The sequence below is a fragment of the Mesocricetus auratus genome, unplaced genomic scaffold (genome assembly GCF_017639785.1).
Source record: "Mesocricetus auratus isolate SY011 unplaced genomic scaffold, BCM_Maur_2.0 Super-Scaffold_100676, whole genome shotgun sequence".
In the NCBI taxonomy this organism is placed as follows: Eukaryota; Metazoa; Chordata; class Mammalia; order Rodentia; family Cricetidae; genus Mesocricetus; species Mesocricetus auratus.
The window spans coordinates 31,409,750-31,429,152 of record NW_024429266.1 but is presented as its reverse complement, the minus strand read 5'-3'; the positions used below and the strand labels follow the sequence as shown (position 1 = coordinate 31,429,152).

Below are 19,403 nucleotides of genomic sequence, written 5' to 3'. Positions count from 1 at the left end.
AAAACTCCATAGACGTAGTGATTAGATGCCTAGTCCAAATCAGCACTAGTCAAAGGACACAAAAACTTAGTGGATATACACTTAAAAGCTAGGAAGCATGTTTTTGGAGAAAAAAACAAAAACAAAAACCCATTAGACAACCATCACTTGGAAAACCAAGCAAAAGTGATTTCTGGAGCCAGTTACTTGGGTTTTAGTGCCTTTTTAGGTCTGTCTGGCCTTAGGGAACCATGCTACAGATGTTCCTATTTCATTTGAATTTATTGCCTTTAAAGGTTATTAATCGGATCTCCTTTACTTGTTATCAAGGAACTTGTCTTCAATAGGCCACTGGCACTGGTACTGTATTGACTGTTACTCTGCCATATTCATCCTAGAGCAAACTCCCATGTATGTTTTCTTTCTAAGTTGACTAACATCCGTCAGTGTTGTTATATAAACAGTAGGGTCAAATGATTCAAAATAAAGTCAACTTGAAAAAAATCAGACACATGGACTTTAAAACAAATGTTTATTACTGTTTAATGGAACTGGAAGGGCAACACAAAGCATCAAAAACATCACTGGCTCACAAAAACAGCCACCTTGTTACTTTCTTGGTCACATTTGTTTATTCACAAGGTTTCATTCACCCATCTACACAAGATACCAATCCGATTCAAGTTCATAACGATTATAAAAGTAAACATTTATTGAGACAATGTACAATAAATTGCACTTTCTTAACAAGCATCACATTTACATTAATAGAGTGTACTATACATAATACATGGCATTATGGAAACAACTAATTGGTCACTGTTTATAGAGGAAGAGATTGATGGCTAATGTTGATTTTTATAGTCAATTAGCACTCCCAGACTAATCAACTCCTTTATTCTAACCTATTTTCTTTGTAGATGCTGGGTAAAACCATGTCTCATAAAAACAGCATAGGTTTGTACTACCTCCTCAGTAAGGCAAAGGCAGGAGCTGGAAAGAAAGGAATGGGGATGACAGAAGATTCTCCCCTAATTTGAACTAAGAATCCATGCATTATGCAAAATGCCAAGAATGGCAAAGCCAATTTAGAAGGCTCTTGGGACATGTTGGATCCTGGGATCACCTCCAGCTTTATCCTTGTGCTTTCATGACATTAGTCTTTTGATGCATTTATATTCTCACTAATCAGTTTCTTTGATCTTTTTCCGTATGTAATATAGAAATTCAAAGTTGCAGTTTAGTGGAAAGAATCTTATGTTAATCAATTGCCAATAAAAAGTAATGTTCATTTTCTTCCCAATGATTCACTTTTCTTAAACTTTTCAAATACACTTAATGATAAGCCAGAGATAAGGGCAGAATGATGGGTATATATTGATGGAGACAGTTTTATAACAAGTGGCATGTTTTATTGGAGGTAAGATCAAAGTGTAGATTTTGTTGTTTTAAGAGGAAATTGAGACTGATACATGGGACAGCTGACTAGTCACTTAAATTCTATAAGCATCTACTTGTCTTATAATTCAAAATCAGCATCACCTGTTGAGGTATAGTCTGTATGGGGGTCCTTATGTTTGCAGAGTTTGAAAGTTAAGGAAGTGGGTAACATAAAGTGCCTTGCATGTTGCATGTATTACATAAAAGCCACCAGAAGAAAGGAAGAGAGCTCAGTGTGACCCTCAGCACAAAGGCTAGACAGAGTTTTATGCTTGGTCATTGGAAACAGGCCACAGAGCTGCTGTTTGGGCTTCCAGTTTTGATCACTATGTCTTGAAATCTAACGTGTATTTGGTTACATGGTATCTAGGTAAACAAAAGAAATAGGGATACCCTATCTCACACACACACACACACACACACACACACACACACACACACACACTGCACACATGCAAACGTACCCCTAACTATTCAAACCATACAGCACAATTGTTCATTATCTCATTTGCTAGATAGTAAAGCAAGAGAATCATCTATTATAGAGTATTATAAAGAATAAGTTATGTAATACAATCATTTTCTAAGTGTCTTTCTTAAAAGATTACTAAGTATTTTTAAAATGTTCTTTCTGGCCACTTAAAGGCATCCTAAAATACAGACAACCACTTTAGTGCTGGATGCACACAGTTGGTGAATTCATTAGCAGAGTTGATTTCATTTCAATTCTGATATTAGGTATACATTTTATTTTTTTTAACAGGGCCTTGCCATGTCATCCTGGCTAGCTTGGAACTCACTGTGTAGCCCATGCTTGACTTGACCTCACAGGCATTCCTATGCTTCAGCCTCCTGAGTGCAGAGATTGTGGGTGTGGATCACAACCAACACTGACACTAGCCTAGGAGATTACTTTAAAGGTCTAGGTTTTCATCTGCTGTGCCCTCTCTCCTGTGTATTGTTTCAGTTGTCTTGACGTTAGCTAAGAAATGAAACCACTAGTTACTAACTGGAAAATAGTTGAAACAGAGCAGGGGTTGGAGAAAAATAAATATATACTGTAGGAAAAAGTGAACATTTTAAAAACAAATGAAACAAAAACTAAACTCTCATTATCAGTACAAAGGGGACTTTTCAACTTTATCAGGTAAATTCAAGAAAGCCAAAGAAAAAGAAATTATTAATTTAACAGATGGTGAGGGGATAACAGATACTGTATGAAAATATAGGCTGCAGGACTATGTGGCATTCCTATTACTGTTTCTGATATGGACTTGTATACTGAAGTGTAGTGAATCAAGAATCCCTTTGCATTAAATTATATATACTTAAAAATAACCAGCCCAGGATGTGCGCCAAACATAGGCATTCCAAAATCCAGTGTCTTTCAGCTTTTGAGAACACACTAAATGAGACCATCAAGTTATAAAAGCTAAGGAATGAGTTGACTCTTCATTGTAGTCTGTAGAACTCAATGAAAAGAGAAATGATCAATTCCAGATGGTTATAAATATTAGCATTTTAGAGGAGTGTTTTCTATCATGTAATTCTTGGGAAAAGATGAAAGAAAGTACCATGATTGAAAGGTATCTTGGATATATGCCTGGCTTATCTTTTTTCTATAAGGAATCCAAGAGAATAATTTTAGCTGTTATGGTTCCTGCCTATAATCTCAGTGCTTAGAAGGCTGAAGTAGGCAGGTTCTAAATTCAAGGCTAGATTAGATTACATAGTAGAACCTGTCTCAAGAAAAAAAGTTGCAGTTCTCAAATATGCAAAAAAGTAAGTGAAATTATAATGAGAACTTGCTTTATGTTGGCCCTCTGGAGTTCTTAAGCAATAGTGAATAATGTAAGGTTTGCGGCATTGCTATGGTGAAATAGTGAACAAGAAATCACATATTACCTCTTGAATATTCTTTCCAATCTTTACTTTTGCTACTAACTTAAAGATAGTGTAATACAGGCAATTTAAACCTAATACCAAAATACATGCCCAAATATCAGATGGTACTGGAAAACAAAAAAGATTATATACTTGCAAGAGTTAAATGAAAACTCAAAAGATATATTTAACTCTTAAAATATATGCTCCTGGTGATCTTGTTTAATGAGAAAAAGCAAAGGGACGATGAACCTGAACAGATACTTGATCTAGAGCCATTCTGTTTCCCTCATTTACCACTTATGAAAATTACCAACTTAGGTATTCTGTGGAATGTATTTATTTTCAGAAGTTAAAAAGAGCTGTGAATGGTATTAGAAGTTCACAAAAGTGCTCCTTAATTTAGCTGGCCATTTGAAAAAGTGACTTGTCCAGGGCTTCCTGGAGTCATAGTGCACAATACCAAAGAAAGCTAACTGGCTACACTAAATGATTGACAGAAATCATGTGATGTTCTAGCCATTATGGAAAAAAAATAGCTCATCTAAATCACCACGTAGGGAATGTTAAGTCAACAAAGATAACTAGAGTTCTGGTTTATTGCCTTTTGATAAAAGGAAATGAAACTTCTGATAAAAGACACCAGAACTAAAACTGAAACTTCTATATGGAGAGTATTGTTTGATAAGTGTAACATATCAAACAACCATATCAGTTCTATGGCCTGTAGATGACAGAGACATTTAGAGATTAAAGACTCTTCACTTACTAGAACTCAAAAGTGTGATTTTAGAGGAAAGTCTCTATCATGAGCAACTTGAAGGGGGGGGATACACGACCGTGCTCTGTCTGAGGCTTACCTCTTAGAGTGTGTAATTACAGTTACAACATATGGCACAGAGGAGAACTGCTCTGGCACTACATAGTGTAAGATACTTTGGAAACACTATGCTTAACAATGAAGCCAAAGATGAATATAAATAAATGTTACTGTACATGACTGACAGTAGTTTGGTTGCTGTAAAGGGACCAGAGATTTCCATAGTAGCTTAGAAAATGGAAAAATTAGTTCTGTTCTTACCAAATAATTTCTTGAAAGGGCTATTTATACAGGCATGCCAAATATAATTGGAAAAATATCTGCACCAATTTTTAACAGTAACCTTACCTTTCCATGAGTTAAGTATTTCTATAAAGGTTTAGTAAATAAAAAATGTGAAAACATACTTGTTTTTCTTTATTCCCAGGTGTGCAAGGCACACAGTTTCAGGGTAAGGGAGAAGTTAGAAAAATTGCCTAACACTAAGGTTCTAGGAAGCTCTCTTCAACTTCCTTGGCAATATCACAGCCTTTAATAAAGTACAGAACATTATCACTGTTCCACTCAAAAGTACAATGCCTATCACGGACCTTTTTTAGACTTCTCCAGTGAGTGGTCCCTAAGTCTGCAACTTACACTATCCATCATCTCTGAGGTTACATTAGCCACAATTCACCTCTGTGTTCATACAAAGGCACATCAGGAGAATGAGCCCCATGTGGAGTCCTTAAAAGGATCTGCTAGAACCCCAGAGCCACATGACTTTATTGCACATTTACTGGAGTCTCTATTTACCTAGAGTGCAGTAGCCTATCTACTCCACAGATCTTGGCACTCCATTTACAAATGTAGCCAACTCAAAATAATTTAGGGGGAACTTTGAAGCCAACCCCTGATCTGTTCTTTTCTTGGGACAGGTGTAGCACTACTCTGGAAGTCACTTTCAGTGTGAAACCTGTCAATGGTCATGTGTAGTCCCACAGTGTGCTTTATCTTAATAATCCCGGAAAGTTAAAGAGGTTTAGTTTCCCTTTAAAGACAGAATTTTGTGACAAAGATCTTAACCATTTTAACCTTGGAATAACATGTCTCCATTTTTGTGTGAGATAAAAATTATTATGAATAATTAATTCTAAACAAAGCAGTTTTAGTTCTAGATTACTTATTTTCAACTAAATTTCAGGCATATAAAACAATGTGTAATACTATGATGGATCTGAATGTGGCTCTCCATGAAGAAGCTGGGAAAGATAGTCAACATAAATCAGGTTGGCTTAAATATCTCTTTGAAAAATGTCATACACAAAAGACAGAGCTACTAAAGATTCTAATTTGCTTTCTGGTCTCCTTTACTTTCTTTCAAAGGAGCAACAGGAAGAATTCTTGGTTTCTGTTGTTTTGATCATTGTGCTCTTGTGCTCCACTGAGGCTGGAGCTATGTGCTCTCCTTGGGTGGCTGCGGAGCCTGTGGTGGTTGTAGTGGCTGGGTGCCTGTGGCTGTTTTGATAGAGTTCAGGGTTTTGCTAAACCAAGAGTTTTTTGCAGCTTGTATTTCATTCATAAGCGCTCCTCTCTGATGCTCAAGTTCCTAATGAAAGAAGAAGATCACGGGTTACATAAATGCCAGAAGAAAAGAGATAGATACTGTTTAGATTCACCAGGCTCTGTAGTCCGCCCTTCCTCAAAGCCCAGGAGACATTCAGTTGGCTTCCTAATGGAAGAGAAAAGTTGAGAGCTAAAACAGTTACCAATAAAAAATGAGAATCCTTGCTTTCTATGAGCAGTGAAATTAACCACATTTTATTTTCCCTACTTCCCTGCCATTTAGATCCAAATTTGGGTTTAGGTTGCAATTGGAGACTACATGTTTAAAACCACAAATAAATATGAGTACAAATGTGTTTCAATTAAAAACTGCCCTTGAGAACATTCAGGATGCAGACTAGACACACTGCTGAGGATCCCTAATGCAGCTTCAGGGTGGAGTTACTGGTAAAAAAGCAAACAGTACAGTCCACCAGGAAGCCAGGCCTGTTTTCCTAATGGCTATTATCCAATACAGAGAGATTGGAGAAAGGAAATCTGGCAAAATCAGCCGAGAACCAAAAGAACTCAAAAGAAAAGAGTGGGATTAGCTTGTCTTGTGAAGAAATAATAGAGGGGTCTGGCCTTTCATTTTTGGATCAGCCAACCAAAGTGACTAAGTGAAGAATCCAAGACAAACATTCTAGGGTAAACTGGGAGAAAAATCACATTACTAGGTTCTCACAAAATAAAACTTAAATCATTATAAATCAATTTAAACTATGTTTGTTTCTATGAATACATGCTATAAAATGTGTTGGCACAAGACACATCAGGGATACAAAGTGTACCACATGCAGGATCATCATGAGTCTAAGCAAGAACAGTATTCTAAAGACAAGCTTCTTTTGAAAGAATAAGATTTCACTACATAGACCAGGCTGACCTCAGATTCTCAGAGATCCACCTCCTGAGTGCTGGGATTAAAGATGGGTGCCTCGATGCCTATCTCAGTCCTGCTTCTTAAAGCATGGGTTGAGACCCTCCACCATGTAACTGAAGGTAGGGGTAGGGAAGGTCATGACAAGAATTTGGCATGTTAGAAAATTAATTCAAAACCAAATGCATAATGAATGTGAGGTATTTCTGTCTGTATTCGCCCATATTCTATCATGTGACTTCACTTCAGCCTTGGTTCTGAACACAACATGTGCACGTTGCAATAGGCAGGCCATCATGTCAAGCTGCACCAACAAATGCTACTTCAAACACTTTGGCTCAGATTTTAGACAATTGCATGTTATGTGTTACAGTGTTTTCCAGCACTTGGGTGGCAGAGACAGGTGAATCTCTGAGACTTTGAGGCCAGCCTGGACTACAGAGCTAGTTCAAGGACAGCCAGAGAAACCCTATCTTGAAAAACAAAACAAAAAAAATTTTTTTTCTATTTTCCATCATTCCTCAGCATATAAGTATCAAATTAATAATGTTTTTGGATTATATTGTATTGGACATGTTTGATTTCAAAAGAATGTTGTTTGAGGGCTAGTGAGATGCCTCAGTGGTAAAGAGCACTGGCTACTTTTGGAAGACCCATGTTCAATACCCACATGATAGCTCATAGCCATCTATAAAATTCCATTTCCCAGCAATCCAATGTCCTTTTATGTCCTCCACAGGCATCTAAGCAACATCCCCTGCCCCCCCCCACCCCGCGCACACAAAAATAAGCTGTTTGAGTTGCTGGCAAGTTTCATTAAAAATAAGCCATAAAATGAATTTTGTCTTGATATTAGAACAGAACTTCCAGTTTCTGAAATGGCCCTGAATGTATTTCTGATATCTTCGAATTATGTTTATGTGAAGTGGCATTTTAGAACTGACAATTACAAAATTAAAGTATGAATCAACTCTGAAATACTGAGAATATCTCTTTGTCCCATAGTATGAAATATTCAGCCAAAATTATTTTATCAAAATAAATATGCCATCTTAGGAACCAATTTATTTTCACCTTCAATCAATGGTAAAACTATATGCACATTAGAATTGTTTAAAAACACAACTTTCTGGGGCTGGAGAGATGGCTCGGTGATTAAGAGCACTGGCTCTTCTTCCAGAAGCCCTGGGGTCCAATTCCCAGCACCCGCATGGCAGCTTGCAACTGCCTGTATCTCCAGTTCTAGGGGATCTGACACCCTCACACAAATGCACACTGAATAAATTAAAACAACTTTTTATGACTTACTGTCAGTACATGTTAGATATGTAGACCTAGTCTCTACATTGACGGCTGTATAAATTCTTCCGTGTTAAATGGGGTTGTTTGTGTGTGTCCTTTGACCTTTTATCAAATCACCAACCTGAATTTTGCACTTGGCTTCCACGAGCTGCAGTTTAGTTTGTGCCAGGTCCAGCTCCATCTCCCTCAGTTGCTTCTTAAGTGAATCCTTCTCATCATCTGCTTCAATTCCCTGGTCCTCTCTACTTATGGCTGCTGGCTTTAAAGCTCCTTCCTTGCTGAAAATGTCACTGCAGTGTTTGCATGCCATCATCTTACCCTGAAATACACAAAAGAGACAGACACCCAACACCAAACTTTATTTTATAAGCTAAACAACTTCCCAAAATGTGTGATGTTTTAAAGATAGCACACTGTCTTCAACATTGAAAAATACATGATTTTTAAAGATGGTGCACTTTCTTCAAACACTGTCCTGTCTCTGAAGACACTGTTTGACTTGTGCTGTCACCAGATGATCACAGTCAGCACAAAATCCACTGTCCCAGAACAGGTATTCAGTGTGCATGTCCTTTTGTTTGGCTTTGAGCAAAGACAAACACCACTGCTTAAGAGAATAAAGGTGACACATCTGCATGCTCCCATGCACACTCCACCAAACAGGCAATTCTTTTCAGGACAGCACTGTTTGTTGCCACTGGCCTAAGCTTTGCAGTGTTGGAATGTTGGTGCAAGCTTTAGTCAATAATGTGTTTTTTATGTGACCTTGAGGATGGAAGCCCTGGGGGAACAGTGAACAAGAGGAACTCCTTTTTCAAGGTAATAGAGTTATTGTTAACTAGGATAATATGGACATGGTTCACTATTGACCAAAGATCCATTTCTCTAGGCCAAGGCTGCTTTTTTAAAAATACATTATCTTAGCCGGGCGTTGGTGGCGCACACCTTTACTCCCAGCACTCAGGAGGCAGAGGCAGGCGGATCTCTGTGAGTTCAAGGCCAGCTTGGTCTACAGAGTGAGTTCCAGGACAGCTTCCAAAACAATACAGAGAAACCCTGTCTCGAAAAACCAAAAAAACAAAAACAAAAACAAAAACAAAAACATTATCTTTTGTGTTTAAGCCAGTGTTCTTTGGAGATGGTTACATGTATTTAAACACACACAGTGATGCAGTAAAATTTGTGTATGGTTACAATCATTGTGATTACAGTGCAGAGGACGAACTGGAGATGTCACAGTATTATAGTTCACTGGAGAAGCAAACTGGCACACCATACCAAACAAGATGCAGAAGCACCACTAGAAGTTAATGACCAAGAATATGAATTAGAGTTTGACTCTGGGTTTAAATCCCATTTCTACTGCTTACTAGCACTGTAATTCAACCAACGAGTTACCTGTTTGGGGCCTCATCTCAACCACTGGAAGACAGTCATGTCTGTTTCCTAGGATAGATGTAAGGCTAAAGGGAAGACGCATATAAAGCGTGAACAGCAGGTTCTAATAAATGCTAGCCGCTCTTCTGTGGCTGATACTAGTTTATCTTTGTCTTTTAGGATGCCATTACATTTCATTAGCTAATCTTACCTTCTTGTTTTTCTCCATTCTTTGTCACTACTTATCCTAATTACATGCCTTCTCTAATGAATAACTAAAATGCTGATTCCATGTCTTCATTCACACTGTTTTTCCAGAATATTCTTTTAAATCTTTCTCCATAATTGAATTCTATGCAACCTGTATTATTTGCAAAGGTCTCTGGCCTGTAGTTCTTAGGTTTTGTCTTCTCTACAGCTCTGATTGTCAGTGTAACCTAATACAGAACTGTTGTTTATGTGTGTGACTTGCCTTGTAGGATATATAAAATACACTGTCTCCCAAATTAATCTAAGGACCTTATATACATTATCTTATTTAACCTCTAAAATTATGACACAGGTAATGTTTATTTAGAAGAAAAACAAGATTCGATAAGTTAGCTTTTCAATTCCATTAAATGAAAAATCGCCTGGGACACAATTATGAAACATGAATATGTTCAAACAGAAAGATATCTGGTAAACTAGCACTGGTATTCGTAAGAATATCTTATATCGGATATTATTAAAAACAATCCATTTGGTATACTGTTACTTTTATTAGTTCTTTGAGAGTTTTGTACAAATTGTTTTGATCATATTCACTGTTCCCATGACTTTTATTCCTTTTTTCAAAAAATTAAGCATAATTTCTTTATTGATCCTTTGGGAATTTCATATCATGAATCCTAAGTCCACTCACCTCCCAGCCCCTCCATATCATCCCCTCACCCCTGTAGCACCACCCCAAAAGAAAATTTAAAATAAACCAAACCAAAACAAAGCCGGCGAACAAAAAATAAAAGCAATCACTTTTCCTAAGTACAGAAATGACATAAGGAGTTTTACCCACCAGGGGGCAGCAAAAAATTACTGGTATACATTCTCTCTCGAAAAACATTTTTATGGGATTCCTGAGTGTGAGAATGAGTGGGTCTTTGATTCTTGTGCCTTCCTTTGGGCTCTTTTACTTGTGATTGTCTTGTTCAACTCCAATGTGACAGCTTTTGTTTTATATTTTACAATGTTATATTTTATTATTAAAACCTTTTGTTTGCTGAAATCAGTTGGTTACTAACAAGTGTTTTTGCAGCCAATAGTGTTTGCTGTTTCAGAGAATTGTCAGGATGACCCTGCAGAACTCCAAATGGAAGACAGTCAATTCAGGCCATAGTCAGATGTGAGCTGTTGAGCATCTCAGGTTCCTACCACCCAACAAAGACAAAAGATTCTGGGCTCATATATTCCCTCCTTTCCTGCTCCTTGCCTCTGAAATCCCATGCCATTATAGGAACATAAATGTCAAGAAAGACACCCCTGTGGCAGGGAAGAGGACCGAGACTCTCCATAGTGTCTGAGTGTATTATATTATACAAGATGGGGAGAGGGGTCACTGAGGATGGATTTGGATGAAGTTACATCACAGAACTAGCCCACTTCTTACCTTTACTGCTTCCAGCTCCTCCTTGCTGGCTGCTTGCTGTTTTTCCAGTCTGGTACTTAACTGAGAACATATCTAAAGGCAGAGAAGAGAGTTTCTTTACTAGGAAACAGAATGACTGGTGACATAACTGTTTCATCAACTCACAAAGCACACTAGCATGCCAGAATCTAGGGAAAATTTTGCAAATAAGCAGCACTGAAAACATAGTCATTTCTGAAATAATCCACATGTGAGGCATAACTTAATCAGGAGAGACATACTATGGGGTAGATAGGATTCTTGCTATCACTAGCAATTCATAGCCTCCCCCAAGGAATCACCTATAGAATCTCTATTGAGAATCTACTCTGTACAAGGTATTACACTTGGAATTCAATGAAAAGAATTATGAACCAGCAACAATTCCCAATGGGCTTAAGAATATCTCTTTTCAATCATAAATGTTTCCTTAAGAATCACTTAGCTCTTTCATGAGCCATGATGCAGTAATCAAACGAAAACAATGAATGTTCAAGGTCCTGAACTATTTAGCACCAGACCAGTAGGAAGCCCACATTTAATAAAAATCTATTTGATGGTTTGTTCTGAAATATGATGTAAGTAAGTACTAGGAACAAATATAAATGTTTTCCAGGGTGAAAATATTTTAAAATGTAGAATGTTCAAATCTATTGACTGAAATAAGAATCTTTTCCTTCACAAAAAGGAATTAAAATAAATCTTAAAACACATGAAACAAAATAGAAACATGAGTGAAAAGCAAGGAATATCAAATTTTAAAGTGTGTACTGGACTGGTAACATATATGACCTATCTGGATTTATGTATATGAGTGTTTTGCCTGAGTGCATGTGTGTGCAACCCATGCATGCCTAGTGTACATAGACGTCAAAAGAAAGCATTAGATCCCCTAGAGCTAGAGTTAAAGACGGTTGTGAGTCACCATGTGGGTGCTGGGAACTGAATTCAGGCCTTTTGTAAGAGCAATGAATATTATTAACTGCTGGGCCATCTCTCTAGTCCTTCAAAAACATTTAAAAAACAAGCATGACGACCTGAGTTCAGAACCCATGTTAAAAGCCTAGTATGACTGTGCATCCAGATAGTAGTCACCTACAGCATAATATGGCAATTAAAATGCATTTGCATGTGACAACAGGTTCCATGGCACACAGTCTTAATGTTTCATGTGCTGATTTCCATCTAATCTCCCCACAAAAATCTCAGAATTACTTTTGCCCTTTCTAGAAAAACAAACCAACCCAATCAAATCCTTGTGTCTCCTCTACTTAAATTATTACTCACTGTGGTGGTTTGAATAGGAATGGCCCCCACAGACTCATGTGTTTGAATGCTTGGTCACCAGGGTGTGACACTATTAGGAGGTGTGGCCTTATTGGAGCATTAGGGTCTTTTTGGAGGAAGTGTGTCACTTGGGTTGGGCTTTGAGGTCTCAGATGCTCTCAAGCTAGTCCCAGTGTGGCATTCTCTTCCTGCTGTTTACTGGTTTATTGATCCGGATGTAGAACTCTTGGCTCCTTCTCCAATACCATGTCTGCCTGCATGCTGCCATGCTTCCCGCCATGACAATAATGGACTAAACCTCTGAAACTGTAAGCCAGCGCCAGTTAAATGTTTTCCTTTGTAAGAGTTGCTGTGGTCATGATGTTTCTTCACAGCAATAGAAACCCTAACTAAGACATGTATTTTGGCTTTGGGCCCCATTTCTTCTCACTTTTAATATGGGTTGTGTTCCTGCCTGTGGATCTCTCCCACGGGCTCCATATTCCTCACTAGATGTGAATAGTGCCAATAGCACATCCACCAGCAGTCACTTTCTACAACTCCTCAACCCAAACATGACCCCGTGGACTTCTGTGAACTCTTCAGCCCAGATGTGGACCTGTGGGCTTCTGTCTCACTTCTGCACTTATTTGAACCCTGTGGGCTTCTGTTTTTGAATATCCTGCCAAGTGAAATGCTTTTCTGCTTACTAATCTACCTCCACGACATCCCTCTTTCAATCTCGATCGGGCTTGCCTCCAAATGCATACTCCAAGTCTTGCCCAGTCTTTGAAGTACAGTTCAGACCATAACATATTCATAACAAGGCTTCCTGAACTTGCTCTGGGAGCACATGTACTGATAGGAAAAAAAGATACTTCTTCACTCCCCACATACAGTGAGTTCTTTATGTCTATGCACAGGAATTAGCCTCCCATTTTAAGACAAGCTAAAGTGTGGTGTAAGACTACACATTTGTAGTGCTAGCCCTCGGAAGCTGAGGCCAAAGAACTAAGGGTTTCAGAACACTTGGGCTACATTAGACTTTGTCTCAAAACAAAAGAATAATAAACAAAACAAAACATGCTTTCTAAAGGAGAAAAAGTAGACTAATTAATTTTGAAGTTTCCAGCTTCCCCATCAGAAAACATTCAATAAACATGCTGCCATCATAAAAGGTGGAAAAGAGCTCTGAAATCTCATTTCTAATACATACTCTATGAACAGGAAGGATATTTCCACATACATGTATGTATGTATGTATGTATATATGTGTTATATATGTGTGCATATGTATGCATGTATTATCATAGACCTATAGCCTCAGCCCTGAAGCAGCCTGATAAAAAATGTTCCTAATATATGAATGGATCCTCCTAAAGTAATGAGAATTATACAATTTACCCCCCTTTAACATATTTATTTATATAGCATTTGTTTATATGATGATGCACACTCAATACAGTGATTATCTCTAGTTAGTACAATTAAATAGGGCTTGTTTTGTATTTTTCTGCATGTAACTAACTTTCTACAAAACAAATTTCACTTATATGCATAAAAGACTCCATAAAATGCATATATCAGATGTCAACATCCTTTATATGCTGACATCCAAGAGAGTTCTCTGATCAGAAAATAACATGTAGCACTGTAAACTCTGAAAGCTTTAAAACATAAGTATTCAAAGTCTCTCAGGATGAGGGCTCCATCCCATGCCCAGTTACTAACAAGAGGGAACTGGGGTGAAGGCTTTCTAGGACCACCCCTATAAGGGAACCAGGAATACCTTCAGGCAGAGACAGCTCTCTATTAAAGGGGCATTTGAAGATTCACAGAAGAGTTTCTGCCAGCACTAGCTTGCAGAGGGCAAGTCTATATAACCATCTTGGGGGAAAAGCACTACTTTGAACCATGAGAGCAAATGATAATATATTCCCCTAGCTACTGACATTTGATATAGTTACTAAGCTTTGCAATGAGGGAAATGTTACCAGTGTGACCTACTAGAAAAGACTCCCAGTGGGACTGTTTCCTATACCACAGGAGCTAGCCAACACTAAAAAAAAAAACCCCAACAGGTTGTGTTGATCAACTAGGCTTCTCATGTTACCAGCAGCAAATCCAACCACTGCCCACTGCAGAGTAGAGAGCAAGACACTGTTCTCAGTAAATCTAGAAATCTTTAGAAACAAAAAAACAAAACATCAGTGAAAGTAATTGCTTTTATGAAAAATAATTAAAACCCCACACAGCATATTACCTGTTTATACTCAGCAATGATAGCTGTTGTCTTCTTTATCTCATATTCTGCCTTTTCTAGCTGTTTCCGGAAGACTTCTTTTAGCTGAAAGAGAGAGAGACAGAGAGAGAAAGAGACAGAGAGACAGAGACAGAAACAGAGAGAGACAGAGACATCAGGAAAGTTAAATTTGGTTTTCTCTTTAAAGGTTTCCTTTTTAATTTTGCTTATGTGTATGTGGGTATGCATACATGTGCTGTTGCCAGTGAAGGTCTGAAAAGTGTGTTGGGTTCCCTAGACCTAGAGTTACAGCTAGTTATAGGCTGCTCAACTTGGATGCTGAGAAATTGGGCAAATGCTCTTAGCTGCTGAGCCATGTCTCTAACCCTTCAAATCAAAATGCTAATCAATTTCCATAAACATCTAAATTCAAGTCTCCCTGATTTCCATAATTCAAAACCTATCACTTACAGAGATGGAGAAGGCTTTCTTTTCTATAAAGTGGAAGACATATAAGAGGTCCTATAATAAAACTGCTTCTGCTTTCCAAGTACTTGATAAATGTATTGCTAAGTGTCAGTTCAGAAGCTGTCTTTATTATGAGTCCATAGCAAAATACCAGAGAAAGACTGTGTTACTAAGTATGTTACTCTTAATGCTATGATATATTTTGGTCTTCCTGTCTATAGTCCCCACTGCCACGGCCATTGCAGGGGCAAGAGGTGAGGAAGGTAAGAGCTCTTAAGAAGGACTGAAGGCTCAGGAATCCAGACAGAAGGAAAAAGAAAAAAATGACACAGCATGGGGGTATTTGTTTCAGTCAGTGACATGCTAAATTATAAATACTATACCAGCAGTCACAGCTATTTTTTTCATCAGCAGCTATAGAATTCTAGAATAGAGGAAGATTAAGTGATGGAACACTCAGGTACCAGACTCTGCCAAGTTGCTGGTCAAACAAGAATGCAAGTAAGCAAACAAACCAATACAGTTCTGATTAGTCTTTCAATACATATACAGAATAAAGGATGAATTACTGGGGATGAAGAAATGGCTCAGCAGACAAGAGAACCTGAGTTCAGTTCCTAGCATTTGTGTCAGGAGGCTCACACTGTAACTCCAGGTCCAGGGCAGCCAATGTCCTCTTTTGACCTCTGTGGCTACCCATATATATATATATATATATATATGTATGTATGTATATGCGTATATATATATGTCATACAAAGGCACACATACACATAAAAGAAGGTAAAATAACTTTTTTAAAAAACAAAGATGAACTCTTCCAATTCATAATTTGAGATGCTGATATGAAGGATTCATCTTTTTAACATATTTCAATGGAAAAAGTCACAGAACGTTTTTTATAGACCTTGGAAGGTGCTAATGACACATCTCTCCATATGTGTCTTCACTGACACTTTTCTCTGGCTGCTTGGATGAAGGCCTTTGAAATTCTTGAGAATAAATTTGGTTTCTATTTAGCATTACTGAGTTTCCCTTGGGAGGAAACTCATGATTTCAGAAAACTTCTCCCTCTGGAAGTTAGTCATGTCCTGAGCAGGAGATGTTGGTCGTGAGGAATTCTACAATGTCATCTCCAGCACTGCACTGTGACTCAGGATACTGAAGCTACTGACAGAGGCCAAGGCTCCTGACAGAGTCAGGCAGAAACCACGATAGGCCTCCAGTTTAGCAGCATTTACAACTACTTCACAAGAGTCAATGATCTTGGAGATATGACAGAAAATTTCCAGATTCATTGAAGCTCTTGAATCATAACTCAGTCACTAAATCTAGAAAAAAAACTCGACATTCTTGCTAGACATCTCAGTGAAGACAAACTCCTAAAAGATGTTCAAAGGGAAAATTATTGCTTATCATTCCCCTTGATTTAGGGGGAAAATCAATTTGTACATTTATTTATTTTTATAATATTAAGCAACTTCCTGTAAGTGTATCCACATATAGAAAAGTCTGCCTGTGCCTTTTACCTGAGCAGTCTCTTCCTCTTGCTTCCTCTTCTCTTCCTCGGTCTCCACCAGCCTCTGCTTGGTCAATAGGAGCTCCTTATTCAGCACGTCAGCCTTGTCCTCTGCCTGCAAGTCAGAAAACAGGACAGCTGTACAGAAGGGGAGGGCTTCATGCGCATGCTCTTGATTACTCCAGGCCATTCTCCTCTCTTCCAGCTTACTTTGGGGGTGCCTTTTTTCTCCAGCCAATTTTATGTGACCATTATGCTCTCATTACCTTTAGTAGTTACAGAATAATCATTTATAGTTGATAACACTGAGGTTTGGAGAGATCAATCTTGGGTTAAACCTAAAATAACAAGTATGACTTGGATGCAGGTTTGAATGACACTGAAGTCTATGTTCATTCTAAACATTTCTTGAATATTTTTACATGTCCCAAGAGCACATACTCTGAAGAGAGGGGCCTGACAAGGAGGAAGAGCTACACACAGAAGATTCTAGTTGGAAACACATAGGGAGGACCCGGAGAAGACACTCAGAGAGGACAAGCAGACAGACTCATGGACATGCTCTGGTAGAAAAATTTGAAATCTAGCTGGGGTAAAAAGTAGCTCATTGGGTCATTCATTCATATAGGTCTATGAGAAAAGTAAGCAGAAACTACAGCAGAGAGTGAGGGGCTATGAAAAGCTGCAGTTTGTACCAGAAATCTAGGGAGCCACAATTGCACTTCTAGAATACACAGGAGGAGCTTAGAGAGTATGTTTGTTAACTCGGATACAGAACTAAGATTAACTAGATTTCCCTGTATATATTTAATATAGCTAATCTTGTCTGCTTTTATACCCTGAGATCCTAACTTCTCTATCTGGTTCCAGCCACACATTCACATCACAGTGAACATAACACAAGCCTGCCCCACTGGCTCCCATCTAAATTGCCTCTGCTGTTTTATCCCTCCTATTATACTCTACAGCACTGTAATAAATATGCCTGGGACTTGTATATCTTGCCACTATGCTTTCAACACTAGGAGAAATCATATCTCTCTTGCTTTTTACTGTGTCCCTGGCAACACAGCCACCCTAGGGACAGGAGTAATCTCTTGAGTGGCTAGTGAATGAGTGGCTGTGGCTTTCTAAGGCACTGGAGAAGGAGACTGCTTATTGAATAGTCATTGTTAGGCCATGATAGGTAGCTTATGTAATTTATTGAAAAAGTGTCCAGTGAACACAGCACATGTGAGCCCTGAGTGTGTGTGGACTTCTACAGTCTTCTAGGAAACTTTCCTCCAAGAGTCTTCTCTATGTTAAACAGTGTAGTAGAAGTCATTCTGCCCATCAACAAAATAGGATCAGATCTTGAATGACCTGACTCCACCTGTAAAAACAGGTTTCTGAACTTTTGTATGCCCAGAAATTCTATACCTTGTTCAAGAAGGCATTGTCTACAATATTTAGCAATCATAATATTAAACAAAGATTTATTCAAACTCTACCTGTGAACCCAAATTGTAAAACCTCCATTATAATTTGACAGTCTGAATAGAACATTATCAAGTCTTTAGTTATAATGATTATTTGAAGATGACTTCTGTGACAAAAATAAAGGATAGAAATAGTGACTGCAAAGCCTGCTTAATCATAAATCAACCAGTGACCTGATCAAAGGCTTGAGTAAATAAGATAAGGATTTTTTAAAATTTATTTATTCTTGGAATTACAGACAGTTGTTAGCCGCCATGTGGGTGCTGGGAATTGAACCCAGTTCCTCTAGAAGAGCAGTCTGTGCTCCCAACCTCCAAGCCATCTCTCTAGCCCCCCAAGATGAGGATCTTATACAAATGATTTTTGATGGAACTCACCAAGCCAATTGTTCAATTTAGAACAAAGCAAAAGAATGTACCTCTCAAGACTTGAGCTTCTGGCTCGTGGTCAGAAGGAACTCAAACATATCTCCATGGGAAGGCATTCATTTTATCCCTTCTTTCTTGTTCCTTGAGTATAGGGTAGGGCAGAAAGGGCCTTAAAACCATTAAAATGAAAATGCTTCTTTGATGGTTTCTGGTTCCTGAGGAATCCTTATTTAATAAGGAGTCTAAGGGTGAGTTGTCAGAAGAAAAGAGTCCTTTGTCTGAGAGAAAAGCTGAGGTACCTTTACTGCCCAGGGCATCCAGGACACCCGACTCAGCACTAGTGACAAGAGCAAGGAACCCAGGTGCAAAGAGGAGTGATGAGCAAAGGAATCAAGACCAGGCTGGTGAAACCCACAGAGGCAGCTGACCTAAACCTAACCTAACCTAAACAAGGGGGAACACATGGACCCCAGACTGATGCCTGAGAGGCCAGCATGGGACTGATCCAGATACCCCCCCACAACCCACCCCCACCCAGAACCTGGGTGTCAGAAAAGAGATCTCAGCAATCTATGAGACCTTGGAGAGTAAATCAGTATTTATTCCTGGCATACAAATAGACTCTGGAAGCCCATTCCACATGGAGGGATGTTCTCTCAGCCTGGACACATGGGGGAAGACCTAGGCCCTGCCTGGGATATGACAGACTCTGAAAATCCCTCATGGAAGCCCTTACCCTCTCTGGGGAGAGAAGGGGGGATGGAGTTGGGTGGGGGGCTGGAAGGATTGGGGAATCGGGAGAGGAGGGGAGGGAGAGGGAACTGAGAGTAACATGTATAAAAAGTTAAATAAATAAAAAAAAAAAGAGCAAGGAATTTTGAAAAAGTCCCAAGTCAGCATTTATTTACTTTACATATGGGCTCACATACAACCTACTTTCACATTTGTTAATGTTTACTGTTTTGATTAAAAGACTAGATTCTGATCTACTGAAAACAAAGGCCCTGGGCAAACAGGAGAAGCAAGCAAAACCAGTCTTTTCACTCCCAGACTGATGCCCTTCCTTGAAGAGCGGCAGGCCAGAAGGCTGTGCGACAACAAGAAACCTCCTGCAGAGGCAGAAACTGCAAGA

The 19,403-nt window shown here is 38.6% G+C and overlaps 1 protein-coding gene across 11 annotated transcripts in view; it reads right to left on the bottom strand.

Moving 5' to 3' along the window:
* Nucleotides 1-494: 494 nt before the first annotated feature.
* Rabgap1l (RAB GTPase activating protein 1 like) overlaps nt 495-19,403 on the bottom strand; it is a 508,921-nt gene continuing 490,012 nt past the window's right edge. For all 11 annotated transcript variants that reach the window (XM_040737898.1, XM_040737900.1, XM_040737901.1 and 8 more), the window contains 5 exons: nt 16,435-16,539; nt 14,459-14,542; nt 10,912-10,983; nt 8,011-8,208; nt 495-5,711 (listed from right to left, as the gene is read on the bottom strand). In XM_040737898.1, coding sequence (XP_040593832.1) covers nt 5,559-5,711; nt 8,011-8,208; nt 10,912-10,983; nt 14,459-14,542; nt 16,435-16,539 — 612 coding nt within the window. In that variant the 3' untranslated portion in view covers nt 495-5,558. The remainder of the gene's footprint in view (nt 5,712-8,010; nt 8,209-10,911; nt 10,984-14,458; nt 14,543-16,434; nt 16,540-19,403) is intronic.